This window comes from Chaetodon auriga, chromosome 7 (genome assembly GCF_051107435.1).
Source record: "Chaetodon auriga isolate fChaAug3 chromosome 7, fChaAug3.hap1, whole genome shotgun sequence".
Classification (NCBI taxonomy): domain Eukaryota; kingdom Metazoa; phylum Chordata; class Actinopteri; order Chaetodontiformes; family Chaetodontidae; genus Chaetodon; species Chaetodon auriga.
Window position 1 is genome coordinate 627501 of NC_135080.1, and position 17500 is coordinate 645000.

The 17500-nt window shown below is 51.6% G+C and overlaps 2 protein-coding genes and 1 long non-coding RNA gene across 6 annotated transcripts in view; all 3 read right to left on the minus strand.

Moving 5' to 3' along the window:
• Window positions 1-2274, minus strand: part of il1rap (interleukin 1 receptor accessory protein) — an 18775-nt gene extending 16501 nt beyond the window's left edge. Inside the window, exon 1 of one of the 2 annotated variants that reach the window (XM_076735079.1) lies at window positions 1570-2274. In XM_076735079.1, the coding sequence (XP_076591194.1) occupies window positions 1570-1571 (2 nt within the window). In that variant the 5' untranslated portion in view covers window positions 1572-2274. The remainder of the gene's footprint in view (window positions 1-1569) is intronic. The other variant, XM_076735081.1, reaches the window with a different exon arrangement.
• Window positions 2275-5133: 2859 nt separating this feature from the next.
• The window catches only part of LOC143323124 (fibroblast growth factor 12-like), a 35256-nt gene continuing 22889 nt past the window's right edge, over window positions 5134-17500 (minus strand). For all 3 annotated transcript variants that reach the window (XM_076734762.1, XM_076734763.1, XM_076734759.1), the window contains exons 3-5: window positions 17155-17258; window positions 13413-13611; window positions 5134-10332 (exon numbers count right to left, since the gene is read on the minus strand). In XM_076734762.1, coding sequence (XP_076590877.1) covers window positions 10181-10332; window positions 13413-13611; window positions 17155-17258 — 455 coding nt within the window. In that variant the 3' untranslated portion in view covers window positions 5134-10180. The remainder of the gene's footprint in view (window positions 10333-13412; window positions 13612-17154; window positions 17259-17500) is intronic.
• On the minus strand, window positions 14299-17143 carry LOC143323126 (uncharacterized). Its single transcript, XR_013077390.1, has 2 exons — window positions 15633-17143; window positions 14299-15524 (listed from the first exon to the last, which is right to left on the minus strand). It is a non-coding gene; the product is annotated as an uncharacterized LOC143323126 (long non-coding RNA).

Consider the following 17500-nt stretch of genomic DNA (forward strand, 5'->3'; position numbering starts at 1 on the left):
GAAGAAAAGAAGAAGAAGAAGAAGAAGAAGAAGAAGAAGGAGGTTGAACAGACGGAGAGAAAACAAGTCAGAGACGATGATCAGACAGAACGAGTCGATCCCAGGAGAGACATACAGAGACAGAGCTGCTCGTCCATCACACACACACACACACACACACACACACACACACACACACACACACACACCAAATGGAGCTCAATAAAACCAAACCTGGAGAAGCCCCCTGGGTGAGTATGTGTGTGTGTGTGTGTGTGTGTGTGTGTGTGTGTGTGTGTGTGTGTGTGTGTGTGTGTGTGTGTGTGCATGTGTTTGAGCATGTAATAAGCCACAGACAATAATAACCCGTCACCACAGAGGATTCTGGGCTCTGATTGGTCATTTCTGTCCTCGTCAGCTTCCTCTGAGCTGCAGAACGTCAGCGTCTCAAGAATGAAATGAAAGAAGAGAAAAGTTGTTTAAATAAGACGTTCAGCTGAACACAGTGTGTGTGTGTGTGTGTGTGTGTGTGTGTGTGTGTGTGTGTGAGAGAGAGAGAGAGAGATTCATGTGTGGGTGACGTTCTTTAAAACGTGGTGTTTTATCTATGGAGTTCTGTTCTGGGCTGACTAATGTTTCCATGTGGGCTGAACAGCTGCATGAGAATAATCTTCATTTAGATATATGATGATGATGATGATGATGATGATGATGATGATGAGGATGTCTGACATCTTCTGCTTTTCTGTTTTAATTAAAAACAGACATTTGATGGAGGTGAAGACCTGAAACGCTTTGCAGCCGTTCCTCAATTCATTTGACTGCAGAAGTATGATGATGATGATGATGATGATGATGATGATGAAGATGGTGATGATGAAGAAGCAGGTGGACTGCAGTGTTCAGCTGTGTTTCTGCTGATGGCTGCAGAGTCCCCAGACTGATGTGAAGGACAATAATCTGATTATGAGACTGGATCGATGGAGGACACTGACTGTGATGAGTCCCTCCTCCACTGTGAGGACGAAAACTCACTTAAAATCTGCTCGTTTTAAATTCTCGTCATCATCAAAATATTCAACCAAGTTTTAACCAATTACAAACCATTTCACAAATCCTTGGAGTCTCGCGGTAAATTCGGCTCAGAAATCATTCGCTTGGTGAAATTTTACTTCAACAAATGTCAACTTTCAACACGGTCTGTCAGTAAGTTACTGTCCATGGTGTCTTTGAGATGTTTGAATGAAATGGTTTAAAAGTTGTATTTCCGTTGATTTGAGCGCAGTTTGGTGTCCTGTTCATCTGCCGAAATGTAGAAAACCACGGACTGAATGATGCTGATGTGTCGTCGAGCTCTCAGCTTGTCTGTGCTGCTAAAAACAACCGACAAACATTAAACCAACAGATTTTTAAACGACCATCCGCTCGAAGCTGAGTCCTCATGAGCGAACGGCAGACTCTGCTCTGCTGCTCAATCAAAGCAGATTCGCCTTCAGTTTAAAGGACATGAATCAGAGCACAGCAGCGCACCAGACTTCATGGAGAAAACCACTGAATTAAACCGAGAAACACAGCAGGAGGTGGACTTACATGGACAGCAGGTCGTGAGGCTCCGCTCGGCGTCTGTCCGGGCGGGACGAACCAGTCTGATTTGTACAACTGAGCGTTCCGGCGGCGGGCGGAGCTGCGCTGGATGGGGGCGGCTCCAAAGGCCGGGCGGGACTTTGGGGGTACCCGGGTCTCTGTGTTTGCTGTGTGTTTGCTGTGTGTGTGTGTGTGTGTGTGTGTGTGTGTGTGTGTGTGTGTGACAGGCTGCTGGTGACACACACACACACACACTCACCCTCCGGTTAGCACCGCAGCTCCGGTGATTAACGGCCCCATGTCAGGGCGCGATCACGCCTGTAAATCTCCGGGAGTAACGGCGGCGCGCCAGACCGGAGGGTCTCCGGTGGTCCGGGAAGAGTTCCAGCTGCGCGCGAGGAGGCCGCTCCGCTAATTAATGAGCCCGGAGCAACGTCACGTGCTAATCAAGTCATTAAATCCACCGAAATGTTGCAATGATCCGCTAAAGAAACCAAAACAGAGAAGTGAGACAGACAGACAGACAGACAGACAGACAGAGAGACAAAGAGAGAGACAGACAGAGAGACAAAGAGAGAGACGGACAGAGAGACAGACAGAGAGACAGAGAGACAGCTGGAGGTGAGACAGGCCGAAAGACGCTTCAAATCTGCACCAACACGCAGAAAAGGTGAAGTTAAAGCAGCTGAGTGTGTGTGTGTGTGTGTGTGTGTGTGTGAGAGAGAGAGTGTGTGTACATGTAGGAAGTGGAGTTGAGTGTATTCCGGGTGATGCTCCTCCTCCTCCTCCTCCTCCTCCTCTCTGTTGCGACATCACATTGATTTCCAAACATCAGACACTGAAGTAGAAGTACTGCTGAAGCACAGGTGGAGCGAGTACTCTGCTCTTTACTGCAGTACTAATACCACAGAAGGCTGTACACCGTTTACTGAAGCTGAAGTACAAACACTTTCATGATGAAGAATTTACACACAAACAACAATTAAAATGATCAAATCTGATTTTTATGAAAGTCAGCAGCTCAAACATCATCCAGAGACCAGAGACCAGAAGTCCTTCAGTCCACTTTGGACGTGTCCTTGAGCAGGACTTTGAGTCAGAACGCAGTATTTCTGGGTACAATTACTGATACTATTAGTAATAAAAACTGCAGCTTCTATTAAAAACAATCATGATTAGAAGTTTTTTGCAGCTGAAGACACGCAACAAAGAAATAAAGAAAAAATCATAAAAGCTGAATATTTGAGAAGTTAAAGAAGAAGAAACATGAAATTCATCCATTAAAAACACAAACAACCTTCTTCTTCTTCTTCTCTTTTATTACATGTGACAGTCGTTGGCAGTCCAGCTCGTCCCTGGTCTGACGTCTCCCTCTGGTGGCAGCAGGCTGTCAATACAAGTGAGGCACAGCAGACTCACCTGGCAGGTGAGCAGCAGCTCCTGTTTTATCCTGGACCTGAACCAGACCAGGACCCGAACCAGACCAGGACCCGAGCCAGACCAGGACCTGAACCAGACCAGGACCTGGACCAGACCAGGACCTGAACCAGACCTGGACCTGAACCAGACCAGGACCTGAACCAGACCAGGACCTGAACCAGACCTGGACCTGGACCTCAAGTTAATGAATTAACTTTGTAGTAGTCGGTCAACATATTTGCCATGTCCCCTTTGGATCTGTGCGCGCACACACACACACACACACACACACACACACACACACACACACACACACAGAGTTTAAAGTCTGTGGTGCGTTCACTTCCCTCTGTGCTGACATCAGTGTTCAGGTTCACTCAGAGTTTCATTGATCGGTTCAGTGTAAGTGTCAGTGCAACACAATGCTGCCTCACTGTGTGTGTGTGTGTGTGTGTGTGCATGTGTGTGTGTGTGTGTGTGTGTGTGTGTGTGTGTGTGTGTGTTTGTGTGATCCACAGTCTGACTGTTTGCTGTCAGCATAAAACATGTGAGCTAAATGTTCTGGAGTCTGTTTGTCCAGCTCCTTCACAATAAAGGCTTGGAGGCTCCTTCACAATGAAAGCTTTGTGGCTCCTTCACAATAAAAGCTTTGTGGCTCCTTCACAATAAAAGCTCTGTGGCTCCTTCACCATAAAAGCCCTCCAACATGTAGCACTGGGAGCTTCTCTGCGAAGCAGCTGCAGAGTGAAGCCTCGTTCTGTGTGTCGAGATCAGTTTTCTGTCTCCTGATCAGGTCTGATGATGATTGGTTAGTTCATCATCCAGGTCAGATCTCCACGAGGAGAAGAAGGAGGAGGAGGACAGGAAGTCTCCTCCTTGTTGTTGAGATGTCAGCTGAGGGTTCAGCAGCGTTCAGCAGCAGCGGCATGGTGTTTTTGTGTCGCTCCTCATCAAAGATGGATGAAGCCGAGCAGCTCTTAAGACTTCAGAGCATTAGACGGTGTCGTCTGTAAAGTGGAAACCAGCAGCTGAGTGTATTTTTACTGCGGCGCGGTGGATGGATGCTCGCCGAGCTTTTAGCCCGTCTGTTCCACTTTGTGTTTTTCACTTTGCTTCAGGAATAACAGAAAGCCTTTAAAAACAGCAGAGTGGAACAAGCCTCCTCTGTTTCTGCTTCTGGGCGGAATCAGTTTGATTCTCCCAACGAAGACGTTATCCAGAGATTAGAGCTGAAATACAAAGTAAAAGAGATAAAAGGTTTTCAGGTGACACGTTCCCTCTTGAACACTGTCAACGATCTTATTCAGCTGATTAACTTCAGCTGTGTTTACAGATTCAATACGATCAATACGTCTTCTACGTGAACTGTTAGCTGTTCATCTGCAGACTCTGAACACACCGAAGCTTCAGTCAACTCGGCGCTCAGAGGAAACCATGAGGAGGTCTGAAAGCTTCTGAAACATTAATGAAGCAACATTTAACCCTCCGCTGCGTCTGTCAGGCGAACTGAAGGCAGCTCAGACACAAAGCTTCCAGCGTCAGAGCTCGTCCTCTCAGTGTGGTCACTTTGAAGGAACCAATGAGCATCAACGTTACAATTCTGTCTCTCAACTAACAAGCTCGCTGATTCAGCCTAATGCGTCTTTGCTAGCTTAGCATGAAAACAACAAAAAAAACGCTAATTCAAAGGGACGCTGCTCACGCTGGAAGTGCTGCTGCGACGAAATGTCACAAAAAATGTCAAATTTGTGTCCATGTACAAAAATCCCATAATTAAAATGTAAAATGTAATTAAAATGTAACAAATTTCTCTGTGTTAGTGTCAGTTTTCAGGGACGTGGACGGACAGCTTTAAAGTGTTTCCTGTCTCGTCTCCAGGAGACAGCAGGAGACGATCTTTATGAGGATGTTTTGGAGTCAGAACAGCGGAAGTTTAGGACCTGGTTCTTAGGACCTGGTTCTTAGGACCTGGTTCTTAGGACCTGGTTCTTTGGACCTGGTTCTTAGGACCTGGTTCTTAGGACCTGGTTCTTGTAGGTCTTCATTCTGGACTTCACAGTTAAACCGGTGTCTTTGTCCACCTCTGACGTTTGTCTGCTGTCTGAATGTGAGACTCCTGATTTAAGCACAGAATGAGACGGACTCTGGAGCTTTTATATGGTTCTTTTTTATTTTTCAATAATCTTTTTCATCCTGCTGCGTATTTGCGATGACTTTGTTTTAATATATGATGCCTTAAGATGAAGGTGAGTCAGAAAAGGTGCAAACATCAGCAAACACAAAGAAACATCACGAGATTTCAGGCTCGACGAAGACGTCCTCCGGCCCCGCCTCTGTCGCTGGGTAATGACATCATCATTGTGCGCCCCCTGCAGGCTGAGTCTGTTATTGTTTCAGTTCAGGTCGACTCAAAGGCTTCAGCTGCAGGTTTCACTCAGTTCAATGAGGAGAAAACGCTCATATTTGATGTTAATGTGAATTTGTCAGGATGTGAAACCTGATTTTAAACCTCCGAGTCGACCCGCAGAGTGTCCTTTCTACTCTCTCTACTTCTGGGCAGTTTGCATGCAGACGCTGCCTTCAGGCGAAAACAGAATTAGCAGAAATACAAACATCACGTCATGAGGCGATGATGGTGAGAAGCTTTCATGTCTACGTTCTGTCCCACAGGACGTGAACGCAGCATTAAGCTGTGATCAATATGTCGGCGACGGCGTCCCTGTGCTGTAACTTCAGAAGGCCTTCATTTGTCATTTACACCTGTGGGAATCAGGTTTGTGCAGAAAAAACGTGTGAAAAAGAGAAACTTTATGATGAAAGTTTGAGGTGAAACTCTTCAGATCGTTTCTTCAGGTGTTGATTTTCATCTCCAGATCCGAACTAACTCGACGTCTTTTGGTTGAACTCACAAAGTGAATCAAACGGTTGTCGATGCGCATGGAGGGTCAGGGGTCTGGGTTGGGGATGGGGTCAGGGGTCTGGTCCTGGGTCGGGGTCTGGGGTCTTGGTCTGGGTCTGGGTCTGGGTCTGGGTCTGGGTCTGGGTCGGGGTCGGGGGTCTGGTCCTGGGTCGGGGTCAGGGGTCTTGGTCTGGGTCTGGGTCTGGGTCGGGGTCGGGGTCAGGGGTCTGGGGTCTGGGGTCAGGGGTCTGGTCCTGGTCCTGGGTCGGGGTCGGATGCAGCGAAGGCAGCGAGGCTGTTTGGTTGATCTGACGGCTGAGAGCTCGTAGACGTGGTAGAAAGGACACTCGTGTTACAACATTCGATCGAGTACAAACAGGAAGTTAAAACGCTCGCCACAAACATTTAATGGACCAAAACACTGCGAGTGTTTCTGGAGGTCTCCACCATCCACATGGTCCGACCCCCAAACCCCAAACTGGAAGACTTTCTCAGAGGCAGTACGGTGGATTGTGATTGGTTCATTCCTTTCTCTCCATCTGTCCACTTTTAACACAACAATCAAAACATAAATGTGAGAAAAGAGAACACCTGGGCTGTGGCAGCCAATAAGAGTCAACCTCTATGACCCCGCCCACCCTGACCCCGCGTCCTATCACTCCGTCACTTTTCACTGATTTCAAAATGGCGGCAGAAACAGCGGCGTGTTGTTTGTGACGCCTTGTGTCGGCTGATGGGAGGCGACCGAGTTTCCCAAAAATCATCTTTACGTGAATTTGATCTCTGACACATTCAAAGACCAAACTAAGCTCGTATTAATCAGCACCAACACAGAAAATCTCGCTGCTGTGTTGAATTATTTTAACTTTGAGTGGGTATTTATGGTAACTTTTACAGTTTTCATGTTAAATTAAAAATTCTGGCTTTTAATTTCTGACTGAGACGAGAACAGTAAACGTCGAAGTCGTTGTTGTTAAATGTCAAAAATGTTAAAATGACATTCTAGATCAATTCATAAAAGGCTGAATTTTCATGAATTTCTGGAGATAACAGCTGAGTTTCAAATTCTGCAGAAATTGAAACTGGAGTAAAATTATGGCACAAATGATCTTCCGTACTTTCTGCTGCTCTGCTGCACGAACTCATTTCAACACATTCTTATTTTTATCAAGGCAGTGATAGAAGTTTTATAGGAGGAACGACGGCTGAGTTTTATTTTGAAGGGCCGAGTGAACCGCAGGAAGTTCAGGTCGACTCGTCGATGTAAACCAGGAAATGATGGAGACGCGTTTGGGAAACCCGGTCAGTAACTTGAGACGAGTAAAGGGAAGAGAAGAAGAAGGAAAGTGGTGAAGGTTGGAGGGCAGTGTCTCGTCTGGACGTCTCAACGTCTCAACCTTACCGTCTTTACACCACTTAAAGGACGTCCTGCTGTGTCTTTCTGTACAAATGACTTGGTGAACTAAGCAGAAATGAATCTGTGAACTGACGACGGGTTTTGGAAACAATCAGCATGTCGAAGTTGTTTGATGTTCTCAAACGCGTCGATCAAACGCCTGCAGGTGCGACGATGCCGACGAACAGACGAGGTCCAAGTAAAACAGCTTTTCAGGGCAGTGCTTCTCGTCTAAACGAGGCCCGGCAGTGTTAAAGATGCTACCAAATCCTCCCATCGGCCGACACCTGAACACATCACTGTGGTAAGAGATACCTGAGGGCAGGTAGAGGGGACGGCGATGCCGGACGGACTGACCTCCACTGTGTAAAACTCCCTGACGTGTTTCAAACTTTATCTGCTTCAGCTGCACTTAAATATTTGTTCCTCTCTGCTCATTACCCACAATTCAAAGCTTCTTTAAAAGGCTGCGTGGCCAGCTTGGAAAGATGCTGCAGGACGACTTCACGCTAACGGTTCTTTACTTGTAGATTCATTCGTTTGTTTCAGCCAGTCTTTCCTCTCGTTACCGTTCAGTTAATTAGCGAAGGCAGAACATCGTTCCCTCGAGAGTCTCTATCGAGGCATCGCCGCCGCCTCTGGCTGCGCCTCCTGCTGCAGCTTGGAGGCAGAGAAGGTCCTGATTCCCAGGTTCCTTCGATGCATCGTGTGTAGAAAGTGTTTGTGTATCTTAACTGTGTATTACAGAGACACGATGTGTCGACTACAGGCTACAGCCACCAGGAGAACGGCCTCATCTGGGTCCTACAGAGTTAAAAATTCCAATAATCAATAATCAATAATTATTTAACAGCCTCAAAGAGGAAAACTACAACATTTCATTCATGTGGAGACTTGAAGAAGCTTTAGTGTGAATCCAGGTGTGCCATAAGGTGACCAATCAGTAACTAACAATCAATAATCATAAACACTGATGACGAGCCACAGAAAAAACCTTTCAGTCCACCAAGACTTCAGTAGTCAGCCACGAGCTAGAACCAATCACAAAGCTGGAGACACTGCTGGAATTCCGATTGGGGGGCAGCCTGCTGATGGCATCATCAGGTCGCCCTTGGTTGGATCTGAACATAAACCCCGCCTCTTTAAAATGATTGGCCCCTGAGCTGAGCTGGTTTTCCAACAGAGGTCTGTTCTCACAAAGGATAAAAGTGCACCAATCAGAGCTCAGCGTGCCCGACCGCGTCACAACAACAGGTCGAGTCCGCCGAGCCGGAACTAAACATCCGATCGTGTTCAGAAGCTCAACGTGAGAAAGTTTCGGGCTCTTAAAATCGTGCAGTGTAGACACATGAAACCCTCAGCAGACCGTCACATGGTGTCACATCACATGGTGTCGTATCGTACAGAGTTCTTGAACGTGCCTGATGGGGGGGGGGGGGGGGGGCAGAGTCAGCTCGTCCTCAGTTCAGTCCAGTTCAGACCGGATCACAGTTACACAACTCAGCTGTTAGTGTCTCAGTAAATCATTTAAACCCCAAAAGCCTGCAGGGCATCGCTGCTTCTGGAGAACACATCATGCAATGTGCCTTCTCAACGCTTTCACCTGATCAGACCCTGAATGCAGCACGAGGCCGAATCAGGAGGAAGCTCTCCTTCTGTTTCTGTCTGTGGTCGGCGGCTTCACACCGAGCTGCCTCCTTCCGGGCAGCCGCTGCTTTCACTTCGTTTCTATGAGAATCAGAGAGGACGTCCATCAGCGCTGTCCACGCCGGTGCCTTCAAGGACCCTCTGACATCAGAGAGTCAACTCTATGTGTTTCGCCCTGGGTTTTGCCTCTCAGGCTGCGGAACCATCAGACGAGTTGAGTTCCTCGTGGTTTCACGCAGCCTCAGATCAAAGCCTGTGGTTCTATTTGTTGGTTTGATTATCGTCATCATGGAAGCTTCTTCACTAATTATCCTCTTGGAGACATGAACGCGTCTGTTCACCTCTGAAGCTGATTTTCATAGAAATGAAGTGAAAGCTGTGTGGAAGGAAGGAAGGAAGGACGGAAGGAAGGAAGTCAATGTAGAACATGCAGGAATGTGACGTTTCTAGAAACCGGACTGATCACCTCAGGTCCTGGATTAAAAGCACAAACCAGACCACCTGGCCGACTTCCTCCAGTCGCGTCCGAACAAACAGGAAGTCTGTCGGCTGTTTCGCCTCTGAAGCTTTTTATCGGCAGTGTCTGCAACCAATCCCACGACTCCCCGAGCAGAAACACACAGAGAAACAAACGAGATGTGGCAGCTGAAGAGGACGAAACAGAAAAAACTCTTCTGATTGGACGAACGACGCGGAGGAGCAGAAGAAGAAGAAGAAGAAGAAGAAGAAGAAGAAGAAGAAGAAGAAGAGGAAGAAGAGGAAGAAGAAGAAGAAGAAGAAGAAGCGCGGTGTGTCGAAAGTGCGAAAGTTTTTGCATTCATTCAGAAATGACAGGAAGTGAAGTTCCTACATGGCTTAAAGCTTCGAGTTCTCAGCGCTCCTCCACACGCAAACATTTTGGCATCATCGTGACCGTGATGATGATGATGATGATGATGACGTAGCGATGAAGAGCAGGTGTGCTAGCCTCCAGGCGCCGTATCAGCAGGGCTTTTGCATAAAATGTAAATCATCATCATCAACGTCCGGATCTTTTCTCAAACGAGCCCCTCCCCCTTTACATTAAAAGATTTCAACGCGAGCGAGAAGATTTTTTTTAGCTTCTTTTCTTTGTTTTCGTCGTCACGTCGTCGGCGTCATGGCGGTTGTTGTCGTCGGTGTGGTTGGAGTTGCTTTGTTGCTGAACAGAGGGAGTGTTAAAATGGGAGTTCGCCTCCTCCTCCTCCTCCTCCTCGGCCTGTGGGGGGCGCCGCAGGCTATGATCCTTCCTGCTCTGTGCAGTCCTCCTGCTGCTCCTCAGCAAGCTCCCTGTTCCTCGCCCGCTCCCCGCTGTTCAGCGTCGGGCTCCGCGAGGACTTCAGCAGCTTCTCCTCGAGCTCGTGCAGCGACGGCTCCTTATACATGCAGACTGCAGGGAGGAGGACGAGGGAGGACGGGGGGACAGGGGAGGACGGGGGGGAGCGGGAGAACGGGGAGGACGGGGAGGACGAGGAGGAAAAAGAAGACGTTATTAACTCCAGTTGGAGACTTTGTTGTTACAGAAGCCACAAATGAAACAAGAATCAAAGAAGAATCAAAGAAGAATCAAAGAAGAAGAAGAAGAAGGAGCTGAAATGATTGGCTAAGACTGAACTGAACAAACTCAACGACTCGACCTGATGATCACATGACCTGCAGTGTCTCACATGACGGACGCTCACTGAGGACATGAGCGTACAGACACGTACGTCCACCTGGAGAAGACAACAGACGGAGAGGCTGAAGGAGAAGGGGAAGGACGTGGAGGAAGAGGAGGAAGAGATGGAAAGGAGGAAGGGGTATGTGATAGTTGATGGATATTTTTAAATGAAGCTGGGGGAGGAGGAGGAGAAGGGGGAGGAGGGGAGGAGAAGGGGGAGGAGGGGGAGTGAGGACAGCTGAAAGCAGAGACGGAGCTTCGTGTTTCCAGTTAAACGTCCATCTGTGATATTAGAGCTTCACCTCGTCCTCCAACTCAAAGGAGGTCCCCGCAGGACGACCTCTGCTCCTCACTGCCCCCCCCGTCTCTGCTCCTCACTACCCCCCCGTCTCTGCTCCTCACTGCCCCCCCCGTCTCTGCTCCTCACTACCCCCCCGTCTCTGCTCCTCGCAGCCCCCCCTCTCGTCTCTGCTCCTCGCTGCCCCCCCATCTCTGCTCCTCACTGCCCCCCCCGTCTCTGCTCCTCACTACCCCCCCGTCTCTGCTCCTCGCAGCCCCCCCTCTCGTCTCTGCTCCTCGCTGCCCCCCCGTCTCTGCTCCTCGCTACCCCCCCGTCTCTGCTCCTTGCTGCCCCCCCGTCTCTGCTCCTCACTACCCCCCCGTCTCTGCTCCTCACTACCCCCCGTCTCTGCTCCTCGCTGCCCCCCCATCTCTGCTCCTCGCAGCCCCCCCTCTCGTCTCTGCTCCTCGCTGCCCCCCCATCTCTGCTCCTCGCTGCCCCCCCTCTCGTCTCTGCTCCTCGCTGCCCCCCCGTCTCTGCTCCTCGCTGCCCCCCCATCTCTGCTCCTCGCTGCCCCCCCTCTCGTCTCTGCTCCTCGCTGCCCCCCCATCTCTGCTCCTTGCTGCCCCCCCCTCGTCTCTGCTCCTCGCTACCCCCCCGTCTCTGCTCCTCACTGCCCCCCCCGTCTCTGCTCCTCGCTGCCCCCAGTCTCTGCTCCTCACTACCCCCCCGTCTCTGCTCCTCGCAGCCCCCCCTCTCGTCTCTGCTCCTCGCTGCCCCCCCATCTCTGCTCCTCGCTGCCCCCCTCTCGTCTCTGCTCCTCGCTGCCCCCCCGTCTCTGCTCCTCGCTACCCCCCCGTCTCTGCTCCTTGCTGCCCCCCCGTCTCTGCTCCTCACTACCCCCCCGTCTCTGCTCCTCACTACCCCCCGTCTCTGCTCCTCGCTGCCCCCCCATCTCTGCTCCTCGCTGCCCCCCCTCTCGTCTCTGCTCCTCGCTGCCCCCCCATCTCTGCTCCTTGCTGCCCCCCCCTCGTCTCTGCTCCTCGCTGCCCCCCCATCTCTGCTCCTCGCAGCCCCCCCTCTCGTCTCTGCTCCTCGCTGCCCCCCCATCTCTGCTCCTCGCTGCCCCCCCTCTCGTCTCTGCTCCTCGCTGCCCCCCCGTCTCTGCTCCTCGCTACCCCCTCGTCTCTGCTCCTCGCTGCCCCCCCGTCTCTGCTCCTCGCTACCCCCTCGTCTCTGCTCCTCGCTACCCCCCCGTCTCTGCTCCTCGCTGCCCCCCCGTCTCTGCTCCTCACTACCCCCCCTCTCGTCTCTGCTCCTCGCTGCCCCCCCTCTCGTCTCTGCTCCTTGCTGCCCCCCCGTCTCTGCTCCTCACTACCCCCCCTCTCGTCTCTGCTCCTCGCTACCCCCCCATCTTTGCTCCTCGCTGCCCCCCCCCGTCTCTGCTCCTCGCTGCCCCCCCCCTCGTCTCTGCTCCTCGCTACCCCCGCGTCTCTGCTCCTCACTGCCCCCCCTCGTCTCTGCTCCTCGCTACCCCCCCATCTTTGCTCCTCGCTGCCCCCCCATCTCTTCTCCTCACTACCCCCCCGTCTCTGCTCCTCGCTACCCCCCCATCTCTGCTCCTCGCTGCCCCCCCATCTCTGCTCCTCGCTGCCCCCCCCCGTCTCTGCTCCTCGCTGCCCCCCCTCTCGTCTCTGCTCCTCGCTGCCCCCCCATCTCTTCTCCTCACTACCCCCCCGTCTCTGCTCCTCACTACCCCCCCGTCTCTGCTCCTCGCTGCCCCCCCATCTCTGCTCCTCGCTGCCCCCCCTCTCGTCTCTGCTCCTTGCTGCCCCCCGTCTCTGCTCCTCACTACCCCCCCTCTCGTCTCTGCTCCTCGCTGCCCCCCCTCTCGTCTCTGCTCCTTGCTGCCCCCCCGTCTCTGCTCCTCACTACCCCCCCTCTCGTCTCTGCTCCTCGCTACCCCCCCATCTTTGCTCCTCGCTGCCCCCCCCCGTCTCTGCTCCTCGCTGCCCCCCCATCTCTGCTCCTCGCTGCCCCCCCTCTCATCTCTGCTTCTTGCTGCCCCCCCGTCTCTGCTCCTCACTGCCCCCCCGTCTCTGCTCCTCGCTGCCCCCCTCTCGTCTCTGCTCCTCGCTGCCCCCCCGTCTCTGCTCCTCGCTGCCCCCCCTCTCGTCTCTGCTTCTCGCTGCCCCCCCCCCCCGGTCCAGGTCTTCTGTCCTGCCGTCTCATAACCGGATCAATGAGAGTCTTCACAGACTCAGGTGTGTCCACCTGTCCTCAGGTGACTCCCACCACTCTGACGCCTGCTGTTACAAAGCCCGGCCCACCGACGGCCCAGGTGCTTTCAGGACTGTGGTGACGCCCCCCCAGAGGTCCGAGACCTGTCCAGTGAACACATCAGCTCGGCTCCCGGTCCGCCCTCACTCCCAGTCTCTGCGCTAAGCTGGGCTAAACCACCCTGACGACCCCTGTGCCGGGACGAAGCTCTGGACTCCAGAGGGACCGGGCGTCCACAGGTGTGTCTCACCTTCGATGGGTCTGGGGACGAAGTGCGAGCAGGGTTTGGTCTTCTTGACTCGGTTCCCCTTCATGATGACGCCGTCCTTGTTGAGGCCGAGGAACCAGGCCCGGCCGGACTCGTGCTGCCGGTACAGCGTGGACGAGTAGATGACGTAGTAGTTCTCGAACACCGACTCCTTGAACTTGCACTCCGCTGTGAAGACATCCTGACGCAGACAGACAGGGAAGACACATGAACACATGAATTCATCCAGTCATAAAACACATTATTCTGCACAATGAGTACTTTTACTTCTGGGGCTTTGAGTACAATTTAGAAAGCAGTACTTCTCTCTGCAACACAGTATTTGTACACTGTGGTGTTACTGCTTTTACTTAAGTAAAAAATCTGAGTACTTCTTCCACCGCTGGACTTAATGAGGACCTGATGACACCTGAGCTGAAGACACTGAAGACAGCGAGGTGTCTGGGACGTGGACTCCTGTGAACCGTGAAGACGCCTGGACGAGGACTTCAGCTCCTCACGGAGTTCACGGGACGTGTTGAGGTAAATTTAGCCCTTTGCAGTTTCCTGCAGGTATAACAGGTGTGTATGTGCGTGTGCGTGTGTGTACGTGCGTGTGCGTGTGTGTGTGTGTGCGTGTGTGTGTGTACGTGCGTGTGTGTGCGTGTGTGTGTGTGCTTGCGTGTGTGTGTGTGCTTGCGTGTGTGTGTGTGTGTGTGTGTGCGTGCGTGTGCATGTGTGTGTGTGTCTGTGTGCGTGTGTGCGTGCGTGTGTGTGTGTGTCTGTGTGCGTGTGTGTGTGTGTGCGTGCGTGTGTGTGTATGTGTGTATGTGCGTGTGTGTGTGCTTGCGTGTGTGTGTGTGTGTGTGTGTGCGTGCGTGTGCATGTGTGTGTGTGTCTGTGTGCGTGTGTGTGTGCGTGTGTGTGTGTGTGTGCGTGTGTGTGTGTACGTGCGTGTGTGTGTGTGTGTGTGTGTGTGTGCGTGCGTGTGTGTGTGTGCATGTGTGTGTGTGTCTGTGTGCGTGTGTGTGTGTGTGCGTGCGTGTGTGTGTATGTGTGTATGTGCGTGTGTGTGTGCTTGTGTGTGTGTGTGTGTGTGTGCGTGCGTGTGCATGTGTGTGTGTGTCTGTGTGCGTGTCTGTGTGCGTGTGTCTGTGTGCTTGTGTGTGTGTGTGTGTGTGTGTGTACGTGCGTGTGTGTGCGTGTGCATGTGTGTGTGAGTCTGTGTGTGTGTGTGTGTGTGCGTGTGTGTGTGTGTGTGTGTGTGTGTGTGTGTGTGTGTGTGCGTGTGTGTGTCCTCTGGATATAACAGGTGGTCAGAGAGCCAATCAGAGCAGAACAACCGCTCGCAGAGCAGAAACCTGTTTCACACTCAATGAAGTGCTGAAGGTCTGCTGTGAACTTCATTTCAGAACAGAAGGGTCGTTCAGGTGACCCTCGAGCAGGTGACCCTCGGTCAGCTGACCCTCGAGCAGGTGACCCTCGGTCAGGTGACCCTCGAGCAGGTGACCCTCGGTCAGGTGACCCTCGAGCAGGTGACCCGTTTCCATCATGAAGTGTCTTTAAATGTCAGACAATCTCAACATTCTACACATGAACACATAGTAAGAGCTGCAAACAATCCAACACCAGGAGCAGAGAGGAGCAGAGAGGAGCAGAGAGGAGCAGAGAGGAGCAAAGAGGAGCAGAGAGGAAACAGAGAGGAAACAGAGAGGAACAGAGAGGAGCAGAGAGGAAACAGAGAGGAGCAGAGAGGAAACAGAGAGGAAACAGAGAGGAGCAGAGAGGAGCAGAGAGGAAACAGAGAGGAGCAGAGAGGAAACAGAGAGGAGCAGAGAGGAAACAGAGAGGAGCAGAGAGGAAACAGAGAGGAGCAGAGAGGAAACAGACAGAATAAATGATGAAAACAGTTTTTTCCTCCCAGCAGGATCGTCGACATCACACATCAAAGCATGTGATCGCTCAAGTAAACAGACGAGGAAGAGGAGCACAGAGGAAGAGGAGCACAGAGGAAGAGGAGCACACAGGGTCATGGCCTCCATCTGTTCATCACTTCACTGCCTCAGCTGTGATCTGTCCAAGTGTCCAAGTGTCCAAGTGTCCAAGTGGGACTGACTGGTGACATGAAGGAGAAACGACATTCAAAGAAGATTTAATTTAATATAATTTCATTTGTTTCATTTAATTTGATTTAATTTAATTTGATTTAATCTGGAAAAGAACCTGATTGATTTGTCAAAGGGACCAAAGTCGACGGCGTCGGTCTTTTCGTCTCTTGGTCTTAAAACCAACGAGCTGAACTCGATGGTGGAGCAGCGAAGGTCAGCTCCTCCTCACAGACCCACCAGGACACGACGGCGTGGACGCCGCTAGGCCTTATGGGAAACGCTGACACTGACTTCATTAGAAGTAATCGTCCTTTTGTCTTGATGAAGTGACAAAGTGACGTTTCACAGCTCTGCCTCACGTCCTGCAGAGACAAGCGTCTTCCTGTTTGAACGTCCACCATGTCCTCTCCACCATGTCCTCTCCACCGTGTCCTCTTCATCGTGTCCTCTTCATCGTGTCCTCTTCATCGTGTCGTCTTCATCGTGTCGTCTGCATCGTGTCCTCTCCACCATGTCCTCTCCACCGTGTCCTCTCCACCATGTCCTCTCCACCATGTCCTCTCCACCGTGTCGTCTGCATCGTGTCCTCTCCACCATGTCCTCTCCACCGTGTCCTCTTCATCGTGTCCTCTTCATCGTGTCGTCTGCATCGTGTCCTCTCCACCATGTCCTCTCCACCGTGTCCTCTCCACCATGTCCTCTCCACCATGTCCTCTCCACCGAGTTGTCTCCACCGTGTCCCTCTTCCTCCATCCTCCACCTCGTTTCTTATGCTGTGCACACGCGACTGAAGAATTGCATTTTAATGTTTTATGGACGCAGCACACATGAATTATGGATGTTGGACGGACCCACTGAGACGAAGCAGAAAGACAACAGCTGTGTTCTGTGTGTCTCCTGCAGGCTGATCAGGCGTCCTCCTCCATCATTATTATGAAACCAGCTTTCACACAGGAGGCGTGAATACGGAGCTTTTGCTGCTGCACCTGAACGCAGCACGACGCCGAAGTCGTCTGAAACATGAAAAATCATTTCAGCTGATTTCCACTGAAAATCTGCCACGACAGCAAACGTCCTCCACGCGCGGCTGAAGACACGTCCACAGAGAAGCGTGGACACCTGGATCTCAGTGAGTGAGTGATGAAGAGTCTTCGTCCTCATCGACACTGAAAACCTCCAACTCAAACGAGTCAGGCAGCGCTGACGTTTCCTGTAACTTGACTTTGACTTGAACTGCTCTTGTTCAGTTTCTATTGAATCTGTTTCTGTGTTTTTTCTGCCTGTGGATCAATAAAGGATCGTTTTAAATGTTTTATCACAAGATGCTGCAGATTTGTCTCATATGTCCTCCAGACTGTTCACCCCCACTGGCAGCCGGAGATGCTTTCAAGCTCCGGTGTGTTGGCAGACAGAGACAGACGGAGACAGGACAGACAGACAGAGACAGACGGAGACAGGACAGACAGACAGATAGACAGACGGAGACAGGACAGACAGACAGACTGAGACACAGACAGACAGACAGAGAGACAGACGGAGACAGGACAGACAGACAGACTGAGACACAGACAGACAGACAGAGAGACAGACGGAGACAGGACAGACAGACAGACTGAGACACAGACAGCCTTTCTTACTGATGTGTAGAGGAATCCCTCGGCGTTCATGGCCACGTACAGTCCAGCCTTCACTCCCTGGATGGCCACGACCCTCAGACCCACTGGGATCAGGTTAAACAGAGCTGGAGGGTGAGAGACAGACAGAGACAGAGACAGAGACAATGTCCACGTTACTGAGTCCAGAATAAGGCAAACACAAAGTCCTTTTCTTTAAACTGATGAAGTGAAAGACAGACTTCTTTAAAGCAGCTGATGGTGGAAAGAGAACGCACAATGAAAGAGAAAGAGGGTGGAGGGATGGACGGTAGAAGGACGGAGGGATGGAGGGTGGAGGGACGGAGGGTGGAGGGATGGACGGTAGAAG